Below are 25,245 nucleotides of genomic sequence, written 5' to 3'. Positions count from 1 at the left end.
AGCCCATCCAGTCAGAGATTTTTCCAGGTTTCTGATACTCTGCTGGCTTCCTTCACTCATATCTGTCTCCATAACTTTGGGTTCATTTAAGTTAGAATATAAGAACAGCCATACTGGGTCAAACCAAAGGTCCATCCAGTCCAGTATCCTGTCTACCGACAATGGCCAATGCCAAGTGCCCCAGAGGGAGTAAACCTAACAGGTAATGATCAAGTGATCTCTCTCCTGCCATCCATCTTCACCCTCTGACAAACAGAGGCTAGGGACACCATTCCTTACCCATCCTGGCTAATAGCTATTAATGGACTTAACCTCCATGCATTTATCTGTTTCCTAGAGACTGGCTCCATGGGGTCCCTCACAAACTGGAGACAGTTACGGTGGGTTTGTCTTTAGTATAGCCTGTGTACATACTCCACGAACTGAGCATTTGAGCTTGCTCCAAATCTGGGATGAGCCTATGTTGTGAATACTGAAATGCTAAAAATAGCACATGCATGTGAATGGACATAGGGTGTTAAAATTAAATTAACCCAGGGGTTCTCAAACTGGGGGTCAGGACCCCTCAGGGGGTCATAACGTTATTACTGGGGGCCGCGAGCTGTCAGCCTCCGCCTCAAACCCTGCTTTGCCACCAGCATTTATAATAGTGTTAATTATACAAAAAAGTTTTTAATTTATAAGGGGGGTCACACTCACAGGTTTGCTATGTGAAAGGGGTCACCAGTACAAAAGTTTGAGAACCACTGAATTAACCCCTCTGGAGCCTCAGGAAATGTAGGGGTGGGGTGTCTCCCTTGGTAGGGTTGGGAAGGAGGTAGGTGGTGTAGGATATTGCTCTTCTCATGTGATCTCGCCCCCAGTGACTAATTTTAAATGAAGCTACCCTCCCCTGACATGAATCTCCCTATGGCACTGAAATGAAATATAGACTATAATTTGGCATTTGAGAAGTGAAAGGGATGGTAGCCCTAATGGAAAAGCTAACAGCTTGGCTCTTTTGCAAGCCTCAAACTGCTGAATGAGCTTTAGGGTAGGGAAGGCTGTGCCTCCCAAACAGCCTGGCCCTGCCCCCTATCCGACCCCCACCCACTTCCTGCCCCCCAACTGCCCACCCCTCAGAATCCCCAACCCATCCTGCTCCTTGCCCCCTCACCGTCCCCCAGAGACCATCCACTACCACCCCAGGACCCCACTCCTGCTCCCTGTCCCCTGACTGCCCCAACCCCTATCACCCCCTCGCTGAGTCCTGACAGACCCCTGGAACGCCCATGATCCAACCCCCCCATTCCCTGTCCCCTGATCGCCCCCCAACTGCTGCCCTCTCCCTGTCCCCGGGACTCCCTGCCCCTTAGCCACCCCCCCCCCAGCCCCCAGCCCTGGCCTCTTACCCCCAGCTCCCCTCTCACTAGGAGCCTCAGCGTATCCAGGAGCTTCGCTCAACAGAAGCAGCGTGTTTCCGGCGGGGCCTGAGCTCTGCCCGGCTCAGAGCCACGTGGTGAGGGGGCGGGGCTGGGAGCTCCATGCTGAGCTCAGCTCCCTCCGCTCGGCCTGGAGCTCGCAGTCCCACCCCCTCACCACGCCGCTCTGAGCGGGGCGGGGCTCAGGGGTCCCGCCGGAGCCACGCTGCAGCTGTCCGGGATGCTGCTGGATGGGCTGAGGCTCCGGGAGAGGAGGAGACGGGGCTGGGGAGGGAGCCTCAGCCATGCTCGTGGGGGCCCCTGCGGAGCCCGGGGCCTGGGGCAAATTGCCCCACTTGCCCCCCCCTCTGGGCGGCCCTGCCATACTAATCACTCTTATGCCTTCTGATGAACCTCCAACTCTAATTGTAAATTATAATCTATTGCTGCTGGTCAGAAAAACTCTGATAAAACATTTTTCCATTGGAAATGTGCCTGGTTTCCTGCCACATCACTCACTTCACAGACTGGGGGGAACACCAGAGCTCCTAGGGTCTGCAGCTCCAGGATAGTTCACTATTTGGACTGTCTTGGAGTCAGTGACCTCTCGGCTTTCAGACTTCTGTGGCAATTGGCTCTCTACTGTTATCTTGACAACAAGAGTCTGGTCAATTTCACAGTGTTGTTCAGTGGTGGGCACAAGCAAATCTGGCAAGATTCATGTTAATTTCAGTCAGAAGCAACCAGGGCTTCCTGAGTCCTGGGTTCAGCTGCAGACCACCAGGTGAGCAATCAGGGATTCCAGGAATATATTTTGTTTTGGAAACACCATGCTTTGGTGTTGCCAAAATAAATTATTGCAGGATTTCAGTTCCATAAATTGTTTTGGTTTTTTGCCCCAATTCAAAATGAATTTATTTTCGGAAATCTCAAAAATTTTCATTGAACTGAAATTCGGTTTCCTGGCCAGCTCTGTTTCCACTGTAGAGAAACGTGCTGGGGGTGAAAGGGAATGAGGGATGTACCTTACCTGTCCTATTTCTACACATGCACATGTATGCATTTTATTGGCTTACATCCCCTGTAGATACATTTTATGGGCAACATGTGAGCCTGGTGACCTCTCCTTCTAGCTTTTGACATTTTGCCTTATGTCATCATTCAGGCAAAGATGCTGGCAATTAGGGGGAAAATTGGAACATACTTTTGGATGCTCCTGTGAGGCAATTTATTATGTTTCATTCAGTGAGTGGAAAATAATTTTGTTCCACCATAAACAAGTACTGTCTGTCGGAAACAAAAGCAATTTTCAAGTCCCCCCCCTGCTCCCCCCTCAAAAAACCCCACAAAGGCCGAAGCAGCAGATGTTCCATGCATAGAGCAGCTGAGAGAGGATAGGACATGGTGCATATATTCCATCATAATGGCATTGCACAGAAAAATAAACATCAGAGAACCCTGACAGTTACAAACACTCTTTCTAATTTGGCCTCCCATGGGGCCCAATCCTTCATGGTGCTATGCACCTCCTAAGGTCAGTGGAAGTGGAGGGATACTTGAACTTCTGGTGTGGTTGTGTAATTCCGGCAGGATTTATCGTGTGCTGACCCACTTCATGTTATAAGAACTCCACTTGTCAGAATTTTTTCCAAAGCATGTGTTAGACTGTTATAGATACCATGACCTTTCTCAACTCTCTCCTGTTATTGGGAGGAGCATCATAGTCTAAGTATAACTAAAGAGTGTTATGAATTGCCTGGTAAAAAAAACAAACCACTGTCTGAATGCTGGTATTCTGCCATCTTGATTCACCAAAACTTCCATGGCTATATATTTAGGAGTCCAGAAGGGGAGATGACTCTGGAGCTCGCAGTGAACACTCTGGACACTGAAAGGACATCCTCGTTACCCAGGATCCTTGCTGCAGTTAACTTTATACAACATGAGTGCTTCCAGAAAGCAGAAGCCAGAAGGAAAGTGAGTAATTGTTTTCAACTTCATGCTAGTGGAGCAAGGAATGTTCTGCATTTACTGTACTGTGTTGTCTGCCATTGAAAGAGAAAATGACAGTTTAAGAAGCATCATGGGAAACAATAAATAACATTCTGAGGCAAACTCTCTGCTGCTGCAATTTACTCCAGCACCATTGAAGTCAGTGGAGTAGCTCCAATTTACACTGGGAAAAAATCTGGCCCCCTATTTAGTATTTACGAGCTGTTGTGCTTACCATACAATTAATATGTATTTTCTGTTTCTCTTCTCCCTTCTCCATTTTTAAAAAATTAGAGACAATTTCATTAAAATAGATGTTCAGTTACAGTGGAGATGACAGCCTGATAAATACCTTGGTAGAAAGAAAATAGGTACTTTCATTGTGCCAGTGGAAATCAAAATGTGCTGTGGTGTTTGGACAGGAGTATACACTGTGGGATAATGTGAAAGAGCAAAATTATTTAAGGGTCTTTCTCATTTAAGTTGCGAAATCAGTTACCTGGTTGTTTAGCACTACAATAGCTGACGGTTGGGCATATAAATAAAAAAATAAAAACCCACATAACCTGCTGAATCTAGCTCAGCAAATTGCATGTAAATATAGTAAAGTGAGTAGTGTGATTCCTCATTTGAGAAGAAAATGATCAATTATGGACCACGAATTCCAATATTTTTAAAAGATATGTGCCCAGAGTTAGGCTCCTAAATTCATATTAAGGCATCTAAATAGTGGCTTCATTTTCAAAACTATTGAGCACCCAGCAGCTCCCAGGAGCACCTAAATATGACCTTACAAGCCTCACTTTAGACATGATTTTTTAAAAAGTTCTTGGTCAAAATCTACATTTAGCAACTAAATGTCTATTTTAGATACCTAAACCAGTATTTGGATGGTAGTTGTGTGCCTAAATACAAATATGGGTATCTAAGTTTGATCACCCAAGTTTGAAAACTGTGTTTTTATGACTGTATCCTGTTTATAGTTGAGGTGATACAGACCTGAGCTGCAAAGTTAAGACCTAAATTTGTACAGTACTTTCTCAGGGTTTAGGAGTAGTGTTTGTGTTGGATTGAGATTCACTTGCTCAGCAGATGGGTCTAACAAATCTTTATTAAGGCAAAACCCTCAGCAAGCGATTGTAGTAAGAATTGTACTGGGTGATCTTGATAGTGTAGGAAAGCCTAGATTTAGGAAGATGGCCTTGCTGTTTTTAATGGAACGAAAGCCTGAAAAAAATACAAAATGTAGTAAAGCCCACCTTCCTCCTAAATAACCCAAGTGTTTGTACACCCTCCCAAGGCATACAAAGTAGAAACAGTACTTATTACATAGTTCTTGTTACTGCTGAGCATGCTGTCTTGTGAAATCATTGTGTAGACTATTACATGTGCTGGGTTTGTTTGCTTTGTATAGTAATGTTTAATCACTCTTACTAGACTTTTAACCATTGGAATAGCAAATAGATAAGTGACACAGATTTCTTTATTTTAAAGAGCCCTATTAGGTTATTTTACATAAAGGCTGAATTAAATAGTTTTGTTAAATAGAAACATTTACTTACAATATAAGCATTTTTATCTCTGTTGATTGTGAAACCACTTGTGTCAGACAGTAAAAATGCTGATCATGGTGGACTGTTGAATGTTCCCCAAACAAATTCTTCTATCCTTGGATCAGCAGCTTTATCAGGAATGTAGTGTCCCACAGTTTAGGGGGCGAGGGGAATGTAGACTGTATGCACGCCATTCCTTCTAGTCCATGTTTTATGGCATTTGGAACCCAGATACTGAGTATTTTGTGTGATCAGTTTTCATGATATATTGGATGCTATGTAGTGCTTTATTTATTACTAGGATCTTGTGTAACTGTGGCGGTGTCTGTAGTAACTCCATAGGTAAGGCTGAGTTGAGTTTTGCACTTAAAGCAGAGAATCAATCTCTTTATTATATAAGAGAAATACAGTGTATCTGCCCCAAATTACTGCAATTACTTTTTTAATACAGAATGAATTTTCTGAGAATTTACAAGTAAATCTGTTAATTTGTTTAGGAATTAAAACGAATTAAAAATGGGTCCTTTAAAGTGAGTATCTACTATCAAACTTTTTTTTTTCCATTTCCCCAAAAATACTCAGTAACACAATAACACAGACTCTTCAAGCGTCCCATTAAGTTAAAACTCACTGAAATATTGGAATATTTTGAATAGATTGATTCTTATCATCCATCCATGGTCATTTTCCCCCATTATTCTTTGTAACTGAAAGTTTCTCCTTCAGCAGAGACTGAAAGGTTAAAATGGCCTACAGAGAATATCACGAAGAACCTCTCTTTCAAAATGGCTGCTTTATCCAGTTGGTCTCAGTGGGACTCACATTACTGCTGACCTCAGCTGGTGGCCATTTTACGAAAGGTATCTTCTCTCTCTCTCTTTCATTGTTCTCAGTGGTTCTGAGTGTGTCTACCGCCACACAGCATAGGGGGCCACCACTGGAGTTTTCCCTGAGGACAGCTGTGTCCTCAGTCCCATTGAGAACAAGGGGAGGTGGTAGCCATTTTGAAAGGAGCAGTTCTTTGTGACAAACTTTCAGTTATGGAAAATAATGGCAAAAAATTGCCACTAATCCTAACTATCTTTTCAAAAGCTGCCCTTTGCATCAAATGTACTCAAACTGGTAGGCTGGGAAGAGGGAGGAAAGTAATGCGTGCGCATGCATATGTGCATGCACAGAGAAATGAATTGGGGTGCAGGAGGCAGAAGTAAGCAGATATGTACATACAGGATAATGCACAAAGGTGCAGGAGGGAGAGAGAAATTGGATGGGTGGAGGTTTGTGGTGCAGGGGGAATTTGGAGGAACAGAGGGAGGGGGAAACAAGATGTACAATCTGGCTGGTTTGCATTGCTCTAGCTAACTAAGCAGCTATAAACCTATTTTAGCTAGCCCCATATGCTTTGGCTACTATTTGCTGCTCCAGATTGGGGCAAAGTAGTCAAGAGTGTATCAAAGAATCTGGTCAGAAAAGTTAAAATTATTATCTTCATATAAAATATAAACCTTTTTTTATATTTTCAAATCACTAAAAATATTACAGGGCAACATTCCCATTGAGTTTCTGGTTTAGGGTTCATGTGTGAATTTTTTCATTTGAAAAATTAATCAAGGAAATTCCTGGAGTTTCAAAGACACATTTGACTTTTTCCCCCTTTTATAGTGTCAGTACAAGGCAGAGTTAAGGTTGATTGGGTGCCCTAAACTGTGCATTACCAAACCATAATGTGTTTGGATTTCCTTTAAATTTAATCTCTAAGTGTGAATTTCTTGGATTTCCTTGGTTTTGAGATAATTACAACCACCTTGTAATGTAGTCTACCCTAAATTACTGATATGTACTCTCAACCTTAACTCCGTTTTAATGTTGTCTTTTTCTGGGAACATGTTATGTTGCTGTGTATACTAATCTTATGTATGGATGGATTATTACTTGTTTGTTTCATTAAATGCCAGATGTTGAAGGGATTATATGATTTACTGTGTTGGGTACATGCTACAGAGCATTTTCCTACTTAGGTCCCAGCTCAAATACACTTAGGCTTCTGTTTTTCTGAGTTTATTCATTCAATTTTCTGGGTTTATTTTTAGCAGTTAGAGTTTTATGTAGATGTGAAAAAATCAGCATGTTTCTGGGTTTTTTCCTTGTGTATATTGTAATATGCATTATTTATTACATTATGGTAGTATATATTTAGGACTTTGGATTTTAGATTTTAACTGATAAACACTGATAAAATGCCCCTGATTTTTTTTTTTAAATCTGTTTATCCAATAAACACCAGAAAAAACATGAGAAATGGTTACTTGGATCTAAGGGCTTGTCTGCACAGAGCAGTAATACAGACAACAGAAGTGCGATTTCTCAAGCACACTAACATGGTGCGCATTAATTGGCTTGTATAGACCCTGCTGATGTGCACTAAACATTCCTTGCTGTGCTTTAATGTAGTACTGTTTGAAGCAGAACAATGTTAAAGCACACTAGGGAACATTACAAAGAGATTAGTCATTACAGTATATACTACTGTATATACATATATATACATTATAACATATAATATTAAGTATACATTACTCTTTACAGTTTATATCCAGAGAAAGCCTCAAAACCCCCAGTGTTTGGACATCTACATACAACTCACAAATTGCTAAAAATAAATCAAAAAATGAAATTAATAAACCCCCAAAAACCAGAACTCTGTATATACAGTGAAGAATAATCTCTTCATAATGTGCTGATTATGCTTTTAATATAGTTCTGTTTCAAACAGCACTATATCAAAGCACACTCAGAAACCCTAGTGTATACCAACACACGCTAGTGAACTTTAGAAATCACACCCCCTATAGTCTGCATTACTGCTCTGTGTAGACGAGCCTTAGCTGCAAGCTACCATTTCCAGTGTTTATTAGACAAATACTGTTTTTATTATTATTAGTAGTAGTAGTAGTAGTAGTAGTAGGGGGTGTTTATCAGTTAAAAACAAAAATCAGAAACCCTAAATACAATCTAGGTTAGCAGAGACCAAACCTTGTTCACGACTTTGGTGGTCTTAATTTACTTTCTGATGGACCAGTGTCTGCATTTTAAAAACTATCGTCATAACTAGCACCCTTATTTTCAGTCTTGGCAGAGAGTCTCAAAATGGGTTGTGAAGGACAGTCCCAGCAGACCAGAGCTTGAGGAGCATTTGTGTGGCATCATGAAGGAAGCTTGTATTGCTGCTTCTTGTGTTGTACTTGTGTGGGTTAACAAAAGAGTTCAGTCTCCAGGTCTGGAAGCTTGACTGTGGGGCCTTTTACCGTTTCCTGGTCCATTCATACATCCAGGTAGAGTTCCTCTGGATGGAGTCCACTGATTCCTTGGATTCGTCTCAAAGCAGTGAATGTAGTCTGGGGTTCTCTACTGGGTGTCCCTTTCGGGTTCCCTTGTTTTACACTTCCACCTGCACCTGTCCCCCTATTTTTATTCTTTGCCCCCCATAATCTGTTAGGTCCTGTGGCCCCTTCTTCATCTGAGAGCATGGCCCTTTGTTGTTTGGTGGATATAAACAGGCCAGTAGCTTTCATGAGCTCTAGAGTCACTGACAGTTACAAAAAGAAAGCCAGTAAAAATGCTTAAAGAAAAACTAAGAAAGCAATGTCAAAAGGACGTCAGGTTTGTAGCAGTAAGTAAATAGCCCTTCAGTGTTTGTGCTCTACTTATCTTGAGAGATGGCTATTTCTCTAGTTCACTCTTTGAGAATCAGAGTGCTGAAAGCATGGGGAACCAAGTCAGTAGTGTATTAGCAGGAAACTTTACCTTTTTTGCAGCTGAGTCAAAGCAAAGGCAGGCATGCAGAGTACTTTGCCAGGGCATGAAGATAACAGGAGGCTTTGTTGCATTTCATTTCTTCCTATCTCAGCAGCTGCCAGTTAGATTAAATTCTTTTTATCATACGGCTCCATGCTACCCATAATAGTTATATCACGTTTCTAAGTCTTGTATGTACAATCCTTGCTACACAAGGATGAGTTTGTCCAGAAGACCCTATTGCATTATGGGATATTGGATTAAACCATTCCTAACTGCTTGACTGCAAGACATACTGCATAAGAAACATGTTCCTAAAGAAGCCAAAACTCATTTACACCACATTTTGGGATAACTGGGATACTGAGAGTTGCCACAGCATATAATCCCTGAAAAATATTTTATTTCCCTACTACTGCTGTGATATAAAATGCTCCTTATTTTGCATTCTTTTTGGGCCAGATCCTCACTATCTGGTCTTCTAAAAAGAGATTGAAGAGATATCTCTTCTATAGGTAATGCAGTGACTTAAGAATTGTCTAGATTTATTTAATTTATAATTGTGTGTACTCTGAGGCTTCATTTTATGTTTTTATTAAATTCTTTTATAGTGCGCTACTGCTAAGAAGTGCCTAGTAAGTAAAATAGGTTATTTATTATGCCTTCAGCCCATGCAGCAGGGGACAACAAGGAAAGCTGCAGGCTGGCTAGCATGGGGAAATAATAATTTTGAACTTCTGTAGCACCTTCCGTCCACGACGCTCAAAGCACTTTACAAATATTATTGCATTAAATCTAAGGACAACCCCGTGAGGTGCAGAATTATCATCATCCCCAATTTATAGGTGTAGAAGCTAAGGCACAAAGAGGTTAAATGACTTACATGAGGTTGCACAAGACTCTGGCATATTTGGGAACAGAACCCTGCTCTCTTTAATTCCAGCCCCACGCTTTGCTGTGGATTTTGACTGGGACTTATACAGAAGCCCTAAGATAATGGGTTCCATACCAAAATTTATAATCAGAGCTGGGCAAACTCTTTTATTTGGGGGAAGGGAATAGCACATTTGAAAAATGCAATTTTGGGATAACTGAAAACCATTCACATTTGACGAATAATTTAGGCTAGATACAAAATGAGGAGGAGGGAAATTTTAAAAAGCCAAAAACATTTTCAAAACAAAGTGTTTTGACATTTCTTTTCTAAACGACCTATTTGGTTTTGAAATGTCACTTCATTAGATCTAAACAAAAAAAATATGGTTTTTCATTTCAATAGGAAAACCTGAAAAAAATTACTTTCCGTTCAAAACTAACCAATTTTTTCCCAGACTTTTCAGTTCCACTGAACCAAAACTCAGTTATTCACTCCGCTCTACTTACAGTCATAGCCGGTTCACTGCCCTAACTATTAACAGTCAGAGCTTCAAATCATTCAGGCCACTGTTAGACCTAAGCAAATGAAAAAGCTCCCAGAAGCTATATTTGAGAAGGCATTTTTTTTCCTCGTAGCTAAACAATGAAAACACTTCTCTTTGGTTTCCTTTCCCAGGTTTATTTACTTGGTGGCATTCCCAAGCTTCTACAGCTTCTGAAAACGCAGAATGAGGACGTTCAGCGAGTGGCATGTGGAGCTTTGAGGAACTTGGTGTATGAGGACAATGACAACAAACTAGAAGTGTGTGAGCGGAATGGGGTCCCAGTCCTGCTCCATGTACTCAGACAAACCAAGGATGTGGAAACTAAAAAGCAGATAACAGGTAATACTTGCATGCAAGTTTGCAGTGCTCTACAGAGTGCACAGGCTTGCTGTAATATGTGTTTGTTTATTTAGCTGGATGATGGGTGGGTCAAACATAACCGGGAGAGGAACAAGGATTTAAAGGGACATTGTCGGCTAGATAGGGCTCCTGCCCTCAGCCAAACCCTAAAGTCTTGATTCAAGGCCAGTTTGTTCTCCTAGGGGGTAATAGCCACATAGGAGCCAGGAAACTGCAATTTCCCTCTCTAATCTTCTTCTGAGTCCTTGCTTTGGAGGGGCTCAATGGCCTACAGCTCTGGAGAAGAAAGTCGGGGGCCCTTTCAGACTCATGCTGCTCTGAGAAATCCACTAGGGACAGAGGGCCACTGGTACCGATGCCGTGTATCTCTGCAGTAGCTCTGGCTCCCTGCAGAGTTATTCCTATAATAATAATCCCCAGAGTTATTCCTATAACTTTCCTGCTGTCAGAGCTATGTGAATGTCTTGTTAACCTGTCGTAGTTCAGGAAAGTTTTGGAGCTTGGCAGTGCCAGACTTGACTCCTGTGAAAGTGAGAGGCTCATATCCTACAGCCTATAATTTTTCCTTAATGATGATGTAAACTCTGTATAAGACCAGGGCAGGAAGGACGCACATAGGAAGCACAGCACCAGAGTTCTGTATCTGAGGGAAAGAACGTAAGCTTGAGGAAACTGCTAGCCTTTAAAGAGTATTAGTTAGCTATTCCCTCTGTGAAGAGGGTCAAGAAGTCTTCGGTCAAAATTCTTTGTGTGATATTTATTCTCCACCAAATGACAGAAAGATTATCTAATTTTCATATACAGGAGAGCAGTGCATCCCGACCTTAGAAGCTCAACTTCAAGGTCACTGATTAGCTAGTGGCAGGACTGTTAGTTTGAGCCAATTAAATCTACATTAAGCCAGTTCTGACAAGGCTAAAATTTATCTCTCTGTTCCTAATATGCTGGGAGACTACCTCCACCTCCACTGTGTGTGTGTCTGTGTCTCTCTCTCACACACACGTACACAATGGAGTTCCCCTAAAGAAGCGTGACTCCAACTATATGCCTCTGGAGTATGTAGCCTATAGGTATTGGCTAGGTAAGGTGTAGATATAACGTAAAATATAGGTATAAATTAAGACTGTACAGGCCCAAGTCTGTAAGACAATAGCTTAGCATAAGGCCTATAAAGCCTTAGCAGAAGTGACCCTATGTCACAAGGTATCATAAGATAAACATCTATGACTAGATGGCTGAAAGGTAACTGCAAAATATCAGTTGATGCTAGTTTAACATCAGTAGATGTTCAGCATGAAAAGTGCCATGGCAACCAATTGATATATATGCTAATAAGTTTCTTATCAGAAGACAGCACCCCAGCGTTATCACAGTAGGAAGTTTAGATATGCATGGAGGAGGCCAGGCATCCTTATGAATATTCATGGAGGCCACAGAACTGTACATCAGGGCCGACTACGGCCTAAGCCATTGAGATCTTAGAATGCCAGGGATAGGAAAGGCAGTCTAATAATGGTTATCTCACCAGTTTTAGGGTCTCTGCCAGGAATGGTGTGGATGTATGGAGTATCAGACGCTAGACGTAGTAACTGTCTTGTATTATCTCTATCTACTTTGCTGGGTCGGAATATTTGTACTTTTGCTAACTGTACTAATAAAAATATTACAAGTATAGCAAGGTGTGGCAGGGACACTTGCCTCCTGTCAGCTGGGTGGGATGCTGCAAGCTTTCCTTCCCCAGGTGCCCCCTGTTGGTTGTTGACCTTACTCGGTGGGTCTTCAATGGCACAACCCTCCAGCCAAGTCACACAGTCTAAAATGAAAGATCCCCTTCTGGGGCAACAAAGAGGTCTGCCGTCACCAGGGTCTTCGGTCCTGTTAACGCCTACCCTTCCCTTGAATATCATACAAGAAGATCTGGAGGACCTTGAAAACTGGAGAAATAGAAATGAGATGAAATTTAATACTGCAAAGTATAAGGTCATGAATTTAGGGACTAACAACAAGAATTTTTTCTATAACCTGGGGACATATCCAGGGCTGCCCAGACGGGGGGGGGGGGGGCGGCAAGTGGGGCACTTTGCCCCGGGCCCCACAGCAGCCCCACAAGCCCTGGCCCAGCGGCGGTCCGGGTTTTTGGCGGCATTTCAGTGGCGGGGGGCCCTTCAGTGCTGCCAAAGACACAGAGCGAGTGAAGGGCCCCCTGCCGCTGAAATGCCTCTGAAGACCCGGACTGCTGGCAGGTGAGTACAAGCGCCGCAGCTCCCCCGCTTTGCCCCAGACCCCCTGAATCCTCTGGGCAGCCCTGGACATATCAGTTGGAAGTGACGGAGGGGAAGAAAGATCGGGTGTATGGTTGCTCACAGGATGACTATGAGCCACCAGTCTGATGCGGCTGTGAAAAAGGCTAATGCGGTCCTAGGACGCATCAGGCGAAGTATTTCCAGTAGAGACAGGGAAGTGTTAATACCATTATACAAGGCACTGGTGAGACCTCATCTGGAATACTGTGTGAGTTCTGGTCTCCCATGTTTAAGAAAGATGAATTCATACTGGAGCAGGTGCAGAGAAGAGCTATTAGGATGATCCGAGGAATGGAAAACCTACATTATGAGAGGAGATTCCAGGAGCTTGGCTTGTTTAGCCTAACCAAAGGAAGGCTGAGGAGAGATATGATTGCTCTCTATAAATACATTCGAGAGAGAAACACCAGGAAGAGAAGGGAGTTATTTAAGCTAAGCACCAGTGTTGACACAAGAACAAATGGATCTAAACTGACCATCCACAAGTTTAGGCTTGAAAAAAACCTAACTGGCTTCAAGACTGAACTTGATAAGTTTATGGAGGGGATGTTATGATGAGACTGCCTACAATGGCATGTGGCAGATCTGTGCCTGCTATTAGCAAATACCCCAATGACAAGAGATGGAGCACTAGATGGGGTGGGCTCTGAGTTACTACAGAGAATTCTTCTCCAAGTGTTTGGCTGGTGGGTCTTGCCAACATGCTCAGGGTTTAACTGATCACCATATTCGGGGCTGGGAAGGAATTTTTCCCCAGTTCAGGTTGGCAAGACCCTTTGAGGGTGAGGGGGTGTTTCGTCTTCCTCTGCAGCATGGGGCACGGGTCGCTTGCAAATTTAAACTAGAGTAAATGGGGGATTCTCTGTAACTTGAAGTCTTTAAAACATGATTTGAGGACACCAGTAACCTCAGCAAGAGAACATAAGAACATAAGAATGGCCGTACCAGGTCAGACCAAAGGTCCATCTAGCCCAGTATCTGTCTACCGACAGTGGCCAATGCCAGGTGCCCCAGAGGGAGTGAACCTAACAGGCAACGATCAAGTGATCTCTCTCCTGCCATCCATCTCCATCCTCTGACGAACAGAGGCTAGGGACACCATTCTTACCCATCCTAGCTAATAGCCATTTATGGACTTAGCCACCATGAATTTATCCAGTTCCCTTTTAAACATTGTTATAGTCCTAGCCTTCACAACATCCTCAGGTAAGGAGTTCCACAAGTTGACTGTGCGCTGCGTGAAGAAGAACTTCCTTTTATTTGTTTTAAACCTGCTGCCTATTAATTTCATTTGGTGACCCCTAGTTCTTGTATTATGGGAATAAGTAAATAACTTTTCCTTATCCACTTTCTCGACATCACTCATGATTTTATATACCTCTATCATATCCCCCCTTAGTCTTCTCTTTTCCAAGCTGAAGAGTCCTAGCCTCTTTAACCTTTCCTCCTATGGGACCCTCTCCAAACCCTTAATCATTTGAGTTGCCCTTTTCTGAACCTTTTCTAGTGCTAGAATATCTTTTTTGAGGTGAGGAGACCACATCTGTACACAGTATTCGAGATGTGGGCGTACCATGGATTTATATAAGGGCAATAATATATTCTCAGTCTTATTTTCTGTCCCCTTTTTAATGATTCCTAACATCCTGTTTGCTTTTTTGACCGCCTCTGCACACTGCGTGGACATCTTCAGAGAACTATCCACGATGACTCCAAGATCTTTTTCCTGACTCGTTGTAGCTAAATTAGCCCCCATCATGTTGTATGTATAGTTGGGGTTATTTTTTCCAACATGCATTACTTTACATTTATCCACATTAAATTTCACTTGCCATTTTGTTGCCCAAACACTTAGTTTTGTGAGATCTTTTTGAAGTTCTTCACAATCTGCTTTGGTCTTAACTATCTTGAGCAGTTTAGTATCATCTGCAAACTTTGCCACCTCACTGTTTACCCCTTTCTCCAGATCATTTATGAATAGATTGAATAGGATTGGTCCTAGGACTGACTTCTGGGGAACACCACTAGTTACCCCTCTCCATTCTGAGAATTTACCATTAATTCCTACCCTTTGTTCCCTGTCCTTTAACCAGTTCTCAATCCATGAAAGGACCTTCCCTTTTATCCCATGACAGCTTAATTTACGCAAGAGCCTTTGGTGAGGGACCTTGTCAAAGGCTTTCTGGAAATCTAAGTACACTATGTCCACCGGATCCCCCTTGTCCACATGTTTGTTGACCCCTTCAAAGAACTCTAATAGATTAGTAAGACACGATTTCCCTTTACAGAAACCATGTTGACTATTGCTCAACAGTTTGTTTTTCTATGTGTCTGACAATTTTGTTCTTAACTATTGTTTCAACTAATTTGCCCGGTACCGACGTTAGACTTACCGGTCTGTAATTGCCGGGATCACCCCTAGAGCCCTTTTTAAATATTGGCGTTACATTAGCTAACTTCCAGTCATTGGGTACCGAAGCCGATTTAAAGGACAGGTTACAAACCTTAGTTAATAGTTCCGCAACTTCACATTTGAGTTCTTTCAGAACTCTTGGGTGAATGCCATCTGGTCCCGGTGACTTGTTAATGTTGAGTTTATCAATTAATTCCAAAACCTCCTCTAGTGACACTTCAATCTGTGACAGTTCCTCAGAGGTTATGGGTCTATTACAGGAGTGGATGGGTGAGGTTCAATGGCTTGCAATGTGCAGGAAGTCAGACTAGCCGTTCGTGATGGTCTCTTCTGGCTTGAAAGTCTGAGACAGAACACCTTTCCTACGGGTAATTATCTCCCTTGTGCACAGTGGGGCTCTCGTAATATCACCCAAACTCCAGAGTGTTAATAGGCTTCTCTAATAAATCCATATGATACTAGACCAGGTAACAAGTAGCAGACTGCAAATGGGTGGCATGGACTGACACATAAGGTAGGGAAATGGGGCTGAGAACAATCATACTATGTGTGATGTAGCCCTTAATGAAAGATGTAAATTATGCTGTGAAACACTGTGGCGATGTATGCTGCTTACAGCAAGTGCTACCTTCTGCCACATATTCTGTGAACCCCAGCAGAGGGTGAGAGGAGGAAGTCATGTCAGCACACCAACCTGACTGGCTGTGATGCTAGTACTGGGGATTGGAAGTTTCATAGAATATCAGGATTGGAAGGGACCTCAGGAGGTCATCTAGTCCAACGCCCTGCTCAAAGCAGGACCAATCCGCCAGGCAGATTTTTGCCCCAGATCCCTACGTGGCCCCCTCAGGCATTGAACTCACAACTCTGGGTTTAGCAGACCAATGCTCAAACCACTGAGATATCCCTGCCCCCTGTTGAACCAGTGTGTTTTATCCAGATGTGGCAAACAACTGCAGGGTTCCCTGTAGCATTTTCTGTGGATCTCTGGCCTAGTCACAGAAAGGTGAAGTGACTTCCTCAGAGTCACACTGGAAGGTATGGAGTTGTTAGCTTCATAACTGCATTGTAACTATTAAAGAAAGGAAAAACTTAAATTTGCCCCCAGTTTAACATGCAAGCTAATTAAGATATTTGAATTAGATTCTTTTTAGTCAGGGAAGGAAGTTACAAATTACTTGTAGGAGAAGAGTATGTCTGGTTGGGAAAGTGGGTTTTAGCCCACGAAAGCTTATGCCCAAATAAATGTGTTACTCTCTAAGGTGCCACAAGGTCTCCTCATTGTTTTTGCTGATACAGACTAACACGGATACCACTCTGAAACCTGTCAGTATGCTAGTAGTGGCATATGTTTCTTCCCTTAGAGAGCTGATTCTGCAAGATGGGAGGGTTTTCCTTTTAAATTATTATTTCTTTCTATGACAGCTCGGCCTGTCTGTGCTGTAATCCTGCCTGCAGGAGAAATTTTCTTTCATTTCTTAGATGAATGTTGCACAATAACAAGATCAAGAGGTTAGACACTCCCCTGCAGGCTTACCTGGCTCACCTTCAAAAGCTGATTTTTCTTGTTCTGGGTGTTCTACTTTCTGTTCCCTGCTGAACTCTCTACATAATCAACAAATACACTGTTTGATGCAGACAAGGCGGTGAAATGAGGACAGACCCATGCATGGAATTAAGCAATAGGCCGCAACTTTTATTTAACTTTTGCACACAGGAGGGTTGCTACCCACCCATCACCCAGACTCTCCTGTAGCAGGCATTTAATTGGCTCCAGTGCAGGGGTTACAGGGCCCCTTACCATATAACCCATAATGTGGGGTAGGCTCTCCTCAGCCTACCCTGCCAGGACTCAGCTCTCTCTGAGTCCTAGCACCCTCCCAACTGCAAGAGGCATAGGTGCCGACTCCATGGGCGCTCCAGGGCTGGAGCACTCACGGGAAATAAATGGTGGGTGCTGAGCACCCACCCGCAGCCCCCCCCTACCAGAACCTCCCCCTCCCCCCCCCCAAGCGGCTCCTGCATGCCGGCGGGCCCCACTGATCAGCACCTCCCCCTCCCTCCCAGTGCCTACTGCCTGCCGCAGATCAGCTGCTTTGCAGCGTCAGAAGGCGCTGGGGGGAGGAGGGAGGGCGCAGCATGCTCGGGGGAGGAACTGGGTGGGGAGGGAAGAGTTGGGGTGGGGGTGGGAAGAAGCAGGGATGGGGTTTTGGGGGAAGGGGTGGAGTGGGGGTAGGGTCTGGGCTGAGCTGGGGGGGAGTTCCCCCCCACCCCCCCGGCAGATCAGAAACTTGGCATCTATGGTGAGGGAGTCAGAGGGTGCCAGGGCTGGCTCTAGGTTTTTTGCTGCCCCAAGGGGCGGGGGAAACACACCTCAGAGAGCGCAACTGCTGAAGCAAAAAAAAAAAAACCCAAAAACAAAGAACCCAAAAACCTCAGAGTGCCTGGAATGCCGCCCCTGAAATTGTGCTGCCCCAAGCTTGGTTTGCTGGTACCTAGAGCCGGTCCTGGAGGGTGCAGTGCAGCAGGGTGGGGTCCTCAGCCCGCGGTTGCCACAAAATCTGACCCTAGCCCACAAACGCCACAAGGTCTCACCCTAGCACATGAGCCCAAGGCCCATCACCAAAATCCCAGGTCTTTCACCACTGGGAACTGTCCATTTATCCTTTTCACTGCACTGGAACCTGACTGCAAGCGGCGACGAATTAACAACTCAACCCAAGTACCTGAGTTAGGTACTAAGTGCATTCCTACTTAACCCACTGTGGCTTGAAGGTGCCAAGAGGAAGGCAAATAACTCTCTGATCCATGGCCAATTGGCCCATCAGAGGAAAAAATTCCTTCCTGGCCCGCAAATGGGCAATTGGCTAGGCCAGCAGCAGCTGTAATGCCGGGTTCCCATTCCTAGTTCAGGGTGGGTATGGTGGGGCTGCTGGAATGGAGCCAAAAGAGGCTCCACATAGCCCCTGCACCAGGTTAAATCCTGGGAGCAGATGAATACTTCCTGCCACTGGCCAATGGGTGGCAGAGGCTCCCAGGAGGGGAAGGGCTACCTAGTGTCCCTCAGCGAGTGTCTCCTCCTTTGCTGCTGAGACTGGGTCCCCTTGCCACCAGTCTCATCAAGTTCCCCCACCCATTGAGGCAGATTGGCGGCATTTCTCTCAGCATCACTCTGGTGAAGTGGGTTTTAGCCCACGAAAGCTTATGCCCAGATAATGTGTTAGTCTCTAAGGTGCCACAAGGACTCCTCATTGTTTTTACTAGCATACTGTGTAGCATATCTGAAGGTAAAGGGCCTGATCCTGCAGACATTTTTGCATGTGAGTAACTTGATTCATGCCTATAGTCTCAGTGGGATTGCTCAAATGGGTAAAATTAAGCATGTGTGGGAGTGTTTGCAGTATCAGCAACATTTTAAATATTTTGGCAGCTGTGAGTTTTCTGTTCGAGGTGCTTTTATTTTTTTTCTCATTTTTATATAACACCTGTGTTCCTGTGACAAATTGATATATGTTGTTTTGTTACATGAATTTTGTTTTACAGAAGCCAGTTCACAACATATTCTACTTGGACCTTCCCATTTTACTTCCTATTTACTGCACGGGTTTTTGTTTGTGTTTCATTTTTCCTGGAAGAAAGTTCTTGTAATACACAAGTGTGGCAGCATTCCCAATATTTGAATGGTTTTTTTCCCCCACCATTGGCAATTATTGTAATTAAAACACATGTTGTATCTAGGTATTATAAAGGAAACATTATCCATGAGCTGCTGAGAGGAACATCAGCCCTGCACTGTGCTGCTTTTTTAAAGGATGAGGTTTATGAAAGTCAGAGCAGCAAGCTGGAAAAACAGTCATTCTCTTTGTAGTTCAGAGCAGCAGTTTACATATTTCACTCAGAAAAGTACCTTTAAAATCCTTGGCTTAATCTGTTAGTTTTTCCCCTACACTATTCTAACTAGTTAAAACTAGCAATGTAGACTGTGAACATACACAGTATACAGCACCCCTTCCTAAGTGTTCTTTTGGCTGACTGGCTGGCTGGAAGATAACAGAATTCCAGACATTACTATTTTCACTCCTGTGAGGAATTCTGCTGTTAAATGTGGAAGAAACTTGGTAACAAGAATCTCTCATCTTGGTGTCTGCAATGTATGATGGTGATGTGCAAAATATTCTGTAATGAAGTATTGTTGGTGAGCTAAAATTCCACCCACTGACCAGGAAGGAGGAAGGGGAGTGGGTATGACAAAGGTGGTCAGGGGATTTGCTGATTCAAAGCATCCCCATTGTGACCTCCACCAAGGGGTACCGAGCAGAACTTCAAAATGCCCGCACCTGCATGACCCCAAAGGTATACTGCTTCCTTGCCTCTAGAAAGAAAATAAAAGTAAGAAAAGGTGAGATTTTTGGAGGGCAGCCTTAATGGCCCCACCCTCCAAAAAGAAAGAATTTACTGTCTTATACCATCTCCTGTGTCACACCCACCTCCATCCTCAGTTTGGGATTTTCTTGTCAAACTGCTTATAACTAGCTTTCTTTGAGTACCTGCCAATGGTAAAGAAAATGCAATGACAGTCATAATTATACAGTGGTACCTATTGACAGACCCACATGTTCCAGACCGGTAGTCCTCTTTGCAATATCAGGCTACAGCTTCCACTGCTGCTCCTAGAAAATAAAAGGCAATACATTCAAAGGGCCATATACTTGCTATAATCCACCCATTGAAGTCCATGGGAGTTGTGAGTGCAGATGTTAGGAGACTTAGGATAAGTTTCTCAGGTGACATGAATGGACCTAGTACTTCATAGCTCTGTTGATATCATTGGAGCTATGCCAATTTACACCGGCAGTTCCTTTACCTATATACAGAAAACAGAACTAATCACATTCTCAGTACCTTTGCTCCCTTTTCTTCTCCATTTCCCTTGAGAGTAGATACATGAATGAGTAGTTACCTGTTATCTAGTTACCTAGAACACCTACTCATTATTCCCTTCTGGGCTTTGGAACCCCACCATGTGGTTCAGAGCCTTCCATCTTTATCCTTTGACATAGTGTGTATACTATGTTGCAATAGCTCCATGGTGGGGGAAGGGAGCTCTCACTCATTCGATTTGTATGTTTAGTTACATTATGGCATTTATTTTTTTTAAAGTATGATAGCTAAAATGTATATCTTGAGAGAGAGAGAGAGAGAGAGAGCAAGGAAAGTAAATTAAAAAAAACTCATCAACTCTGAGCGGAAACTCAGAAACATGCAGTCACTTCTGTTACCATTGTAGGCCCCTGGGCACTTCTTACCTGCTTGTGCAGGTACAGTAAATGCCAAATGGAGTTCTTTGATCATTGTTCCTCACTAGCTGCCTGTCTCCTGCTTTTTGGCATTGCTTTTCACTAATTGGTCACTGCTGCATAGGAGGGAAGTTCTTCTATTCTTGGTTGATACTACAGAGCTTTCCTTTCAAAGGAAAAAGACAGTGTTGTATTTAAGGACAAAACCTTAGCTTGCAGACTTCAATTAAAATTGTTTTAAGTCCTTTGTCAATACTTTCAGTATTAAAAGCTATGTACACATAGTAAGATCAACAGTGCAATACTTGTCCAGTAAACCAGTATTACATGAACTATTAAACATCTGACTTGCTCAGTTAAAATTCCTGTTTAAATTTGAATATATGCAGTAAAATACCATAAATCAGTGGTTCTCAACCTTTTTTTTTTTGGCGGACCACTTGAAAATTGCTGAGGGTCTCGGCGAACCACTTAATGATCTTTCCAAATGTTGTTTGTACCATTAGCTAACTATTGTAAAGCGCTTTGGATAAAAGCACTATATAAAAAAACCCTTAATAATTAACGTGGTTTTTTTTTGTTCTACAAATAAAAGCACACAACTCATATTTTAATATCAGTAGTCTTACCTTTCTAATGCGATGGATGTGCCCTCTTTCCCCCAGTGCGTCAGCTGGGGCTGGGAAGGAGGGGGGTGTCTCCCCCGCCCCAGCAGCCACAGAGCTGAGGCTGGGAAGGAGAGACGTTTCTCCCCAGCAGCTGCAGCTCTGGAGCTGGGGAAAGTCCCCTCTTTCTCTGGCAGCCACAACCCTGCACATCCCAAATTCCCCCCACCCCGTCTTGTCACCCCACTGTCCCCGCCCCCTATTCCCCCCAAGGCCACCACCTCACCTTACATGTGAGTCTTCTCCAGGGTCCAGGCATCTAATTAGTGGAGCCATGCCTGCATAACTCCACTAATTAGGTTGGTGGCCCTTCATTCTCTTGTGTGTATCCGTCCAGGTGCGCACCTTAGAGGGAACTATCCACGGACCACCTGAATGGAGCTCACGGACCACTGGTGGTCCGTGGACCACAGTTAGAGAACCTCTGCCATAAATCACAGTGCCTTTCCTCCTGTGCTTGATACACTGCCATGCCATGGGAGTTTATGATATCGGTTTCATCACATTGATGCTTTAGGTCTAATATAACTGAGGATAGCAGGGATTGAGTTGTCTTTTAAAAGTTATCAAATTTTTACCTGATCCAAAGCCCATTGAAGTCAATGTGCGTCATTAATTACAATGGGTTTTGGATTAGACCTTGTAAATTGAGTTCTTGTTGCCATTCTAATTTATTTTGGCTATTGTAGGTTTGTTGTGGAACTTGTCCTCCAATGACCAGCTGAAGACCCTGCTAATCAGAGACACCCTGGACCCACTGACAGAGACCATTCTTATCCCCTACTCCGGTTGGCCAGATAGAGATTACCCAAAATCGAGTATTGTATCTGACCCTGATATCTTCTACAATGCCACAGGATGCCTGAGGTGAGTTCTCCATCTTCAAATACCCTAAATGCTACTGATGATAAAGCTGGGTTGAACACTTTTTTTGAACTTTACATGCTTCCAAGCACAGAGGGGAATGTCTTGTTTTCAGGCTGACGTGTAGGTCAGATTTTGAAATGCCAACCTAGTGCGTATCTGAACTGAACAGCTGCTGTTCAGTATCATAAAAACAACTATATTTATAAAGTTCCTACAACTCTCTCCAAGGAGTGCAGCTAAACCATTTCAGTAAAAATAACCAGTAATCAAGGACCCAGTTATGCAAGCCTTATTCCTGCAAAGAGTCGCATTGAAATCAAGGGGAAGGCTCATGTGAGCAGGAACTGTTGCTGTGGCTTGCAGGATTGGGCCCTAAATATTATACTATTAAAGGTCTTTTAAAAAATTGCACCATTACACAGTCTGTGCAGGGGAGGGGAGAGTCATTTAGTCTAATACAAGGGAAGACAGTCATTTTAAAAAAAAGGAAAAAATATTTTCCAGTCAGTTTTGTAAAGTGTAGAGGGATGGGTGAAGCTGAGTATCCAGCTTTCCACACTGAGGGGCCGTTGCAGCAAAGCTCTCTCACCTACTGATCTAAGCTGTGGATGATGAAAGGTAGTGGTCATCTCCACAGGGAAGAAATGTCAGAGCACATGTACCTCGTCCACAAAAGTATTGCCTCTGACCCAGCTGTCACATCACTTGCAGAATCAATGCCTGTTTAGTTTTGATCCGTATAATTGATAGGAACAGTGAAGTTCTCATTCAAAAACCTAGTAGCTGGTCCTTTGGCAGTCTCACAAAAACATGTCTGCCCTTTTGCTCTCTCCCTCCCATACACACCCTAAATACTTAACATGCTCACACTCAGTTTTGGGTATTTGTCAGTACCTCTGGACAGCTGGGTGGATTTAGGATTGCAGTAAATGAAGCATTATTATTTAAAAAGTAATATTGCAATGCTCAGTGATGCGCGTGGAGAATAACAGTTAAACCAATAAAGTTTGTTTAGTTATTTTTTTATTGTGCTACAATGAAACATTGTTATGGAAAGTACTTACAAATTATAGTAAGTATCCTCAGTACGTACATACAAAGAAACCTGTCTTAAGCAGTCAAGTGACTGATGTATCAATTCCTTGATTAGAATGTGGCCCTCTAATAAAGGTGAAGCAGAGCTGTATTGTGTGCATGTATAGCTACTTTGGGGATGGTTTCTTAAGATATTATCAAACAAGGCGGCAGGCTGCGTGTTATATCGATTTTACTATAATGGGTATATTTTCTGAAATTCTGGGTTCACTGACAGCTCACAGGCAAGACTTTTAGAAATGTGGTCACATTTATAATTAATGAAGCTGAGCATATTGTAAAACAATGGCTTGTGCAGCCTCTGGAGAGGAGGTTCCAGGTACATGAGTAATTCAGGTGCTTCTGTGGTGAGTCTGTGACACTGGGATCAATCCCATGCAGAATTTGCTCCTCTGCCTTCCCAGCTGTTGTAACAGTGCTGTGAAGCTGTGATGTAGCAAGGGGAAGGACATCAGACACATGTTGCATTATTTATGGTCCTCGAGCTGGCCAAAATATTTCTATCCCATGCTGGTGTACTGCATCTGCTTGAGTGAGACTGGATTCCAGAGGTCCCCACACACCTAGCCCACTGAAAAGAATCACCATAGGTAACAATTTAATTTGTAAACTCAGCAATAAGGCATTTAGGTTCTGATCCAGCACTAAGTAAAAAGGGTCTTTCCATGGACTTTAAGGAGTCAGGATCATTGAATAACCAGAGGAGTAATTTACAAACTATTCACACTGGAATTGTAAAACTGACACTATTCCAGGGGTCGGCAACCTATGGCACGCATGCCAAAGACGGCACGTGAGCTGACTTTTAATGGCACGCTGCTGCCTGCTGGAGTCCCAGCAGGCAGCAGCGTGCCATTAAAAGTCCTGCCCAGCCCGGCCCACTCTTCTCTGCCCTCCGCTTCCCCCATCCCCTGTGGGGGCAAGGGGCAGGGGCAGAAGCTTGGTCCTGCCAGCTCCCCTGCTCCTCCACTCTGTCCCTCCCTCCCTGCCAGCTGATCAGCCGATGGCCTTCGTGAGGGAGGGGGTCAGGAAGGATTCGAGTCAGCGTGCTCGCTGCTCCTGGCAGAGACAGAGAAGAAGCGGGGGCAGGGCCTTGGGGAAGGTGGGGTGGAATAGGGGCATCTCCTCCAGCCCCCTGTCCTGACACCCCCCCTCACACACACCCAGCCCTCTGCCCTGAGTCCCGCAACCCTGCACACTCCCCAGGTCCCTGCCCTGAGCCCTGTACCCCCTTCATACACACCCAGCCCTCTGCTTGAACCTTCACACACACACCCACGACCCCAGCCCTGACTCTTGCACCCCCCACATCCCCACCCCCACCCTGAGCACTAAACGGGAGCTCCTGCCCCCCCCCCCATGTTCCCACCTGCACCCCTCGCACCAAATGGGAGCTGCCCAGGTAAGTGCCCCACACCCGAACCTCCTGCCTCAACCCTCATTCTAGCTCCTGGCCAGACCCTTCATCCCCAGCCCTGTGATCGGTCCACTCCCACCCTCAGCTCAGTGCAGAGAGAGGAAGAGAATGGGCCAGAATCAGGAAGAAGGTAGGTACCCACTGTATGTGGGCAGGGCCAGGACCCCAGACCAGCAGCGGGCTGAGTGGGTCCGGCAGCCGGGATCCCGGCCAGCAGGAGCCGGCGGATGGAACCCCTGAGTGGCAGTGGGGTCCCAACCACCGGCCCCACACACCCCTCTGCCGGTCTGGGTGAACAGAACCCCAGACCAGTGGCGGGCTGAGTGGGCCGGCAGTGTAAGGTCAACATTTTAATTTAATTTTAAATGAAGCTTCTTAAACATTTTGAAAACCTTGTTTATTTTACAATACAACAATAGTTTAGTTATATAATATATAGAGTTATAGAGTGAGAGACCTTATAAAAAACATTGAAATGTATTACCGGCACGCGAAACCTTAAATTAGAGTGAATAAATGAAGACTCAGCACACCACTTCTGAAAGGTTGCTGACCCCTGCACTATTCAGTTATAGTAATTTTATACCAAACATGTATTCACTTTCTTATTCACTGATAATTGTTGTGCCACTTGTTATTGAGGACATGGATGAGATGCAAAATTAAT

The 25,245-nt window shown here is 43.9% G+C and overlaps 1 protein-coding gene across 1 annotated transcript in view; it reads left to right on the top strand.

Moving 5' to 3' along the window:
- PKP2 (plakophilin 2) overlaps positions 1-25,245 on the top strand; it is a 77,425-nt gene that overhangs the window by 26,560 nt on the left and 25,620 nt on the right. The window contains exons 4-6 of the mRNA XM_039511098.1: positions 3,239-3,377; positions 10,293-10,500; positions 21,889-22,066. Coding sequence (XP_039367032.1) covers positions 3,239-3,377; positions 10,293-10,500; positions 21,889-22,066 — 525 coding nt within the window. The remainder of the gene's footprint in view (positions 1-3,238; positions 3,378-10,292; positions 10,501-21,888; positions 22,067-25,245) is intronic.

The sequence above is a fragment of the Mauremys reevesii genome, linkage group 1, assembly GCF_016161935.1.
Source record: "Mauremys reevesii isolate NIE-2019 linkage group 1, ASM1616193v1, whole genome shotgun sequence".
Taxonomy (NCBI): Eukaryota; Metazoa; Chordata; order Testudines; family Geoemydidae; genus Mauremys; species Mauremys reevesii.
This window is presented reverse-complemented; position numbering and strand designations above follow the sequence as displayed.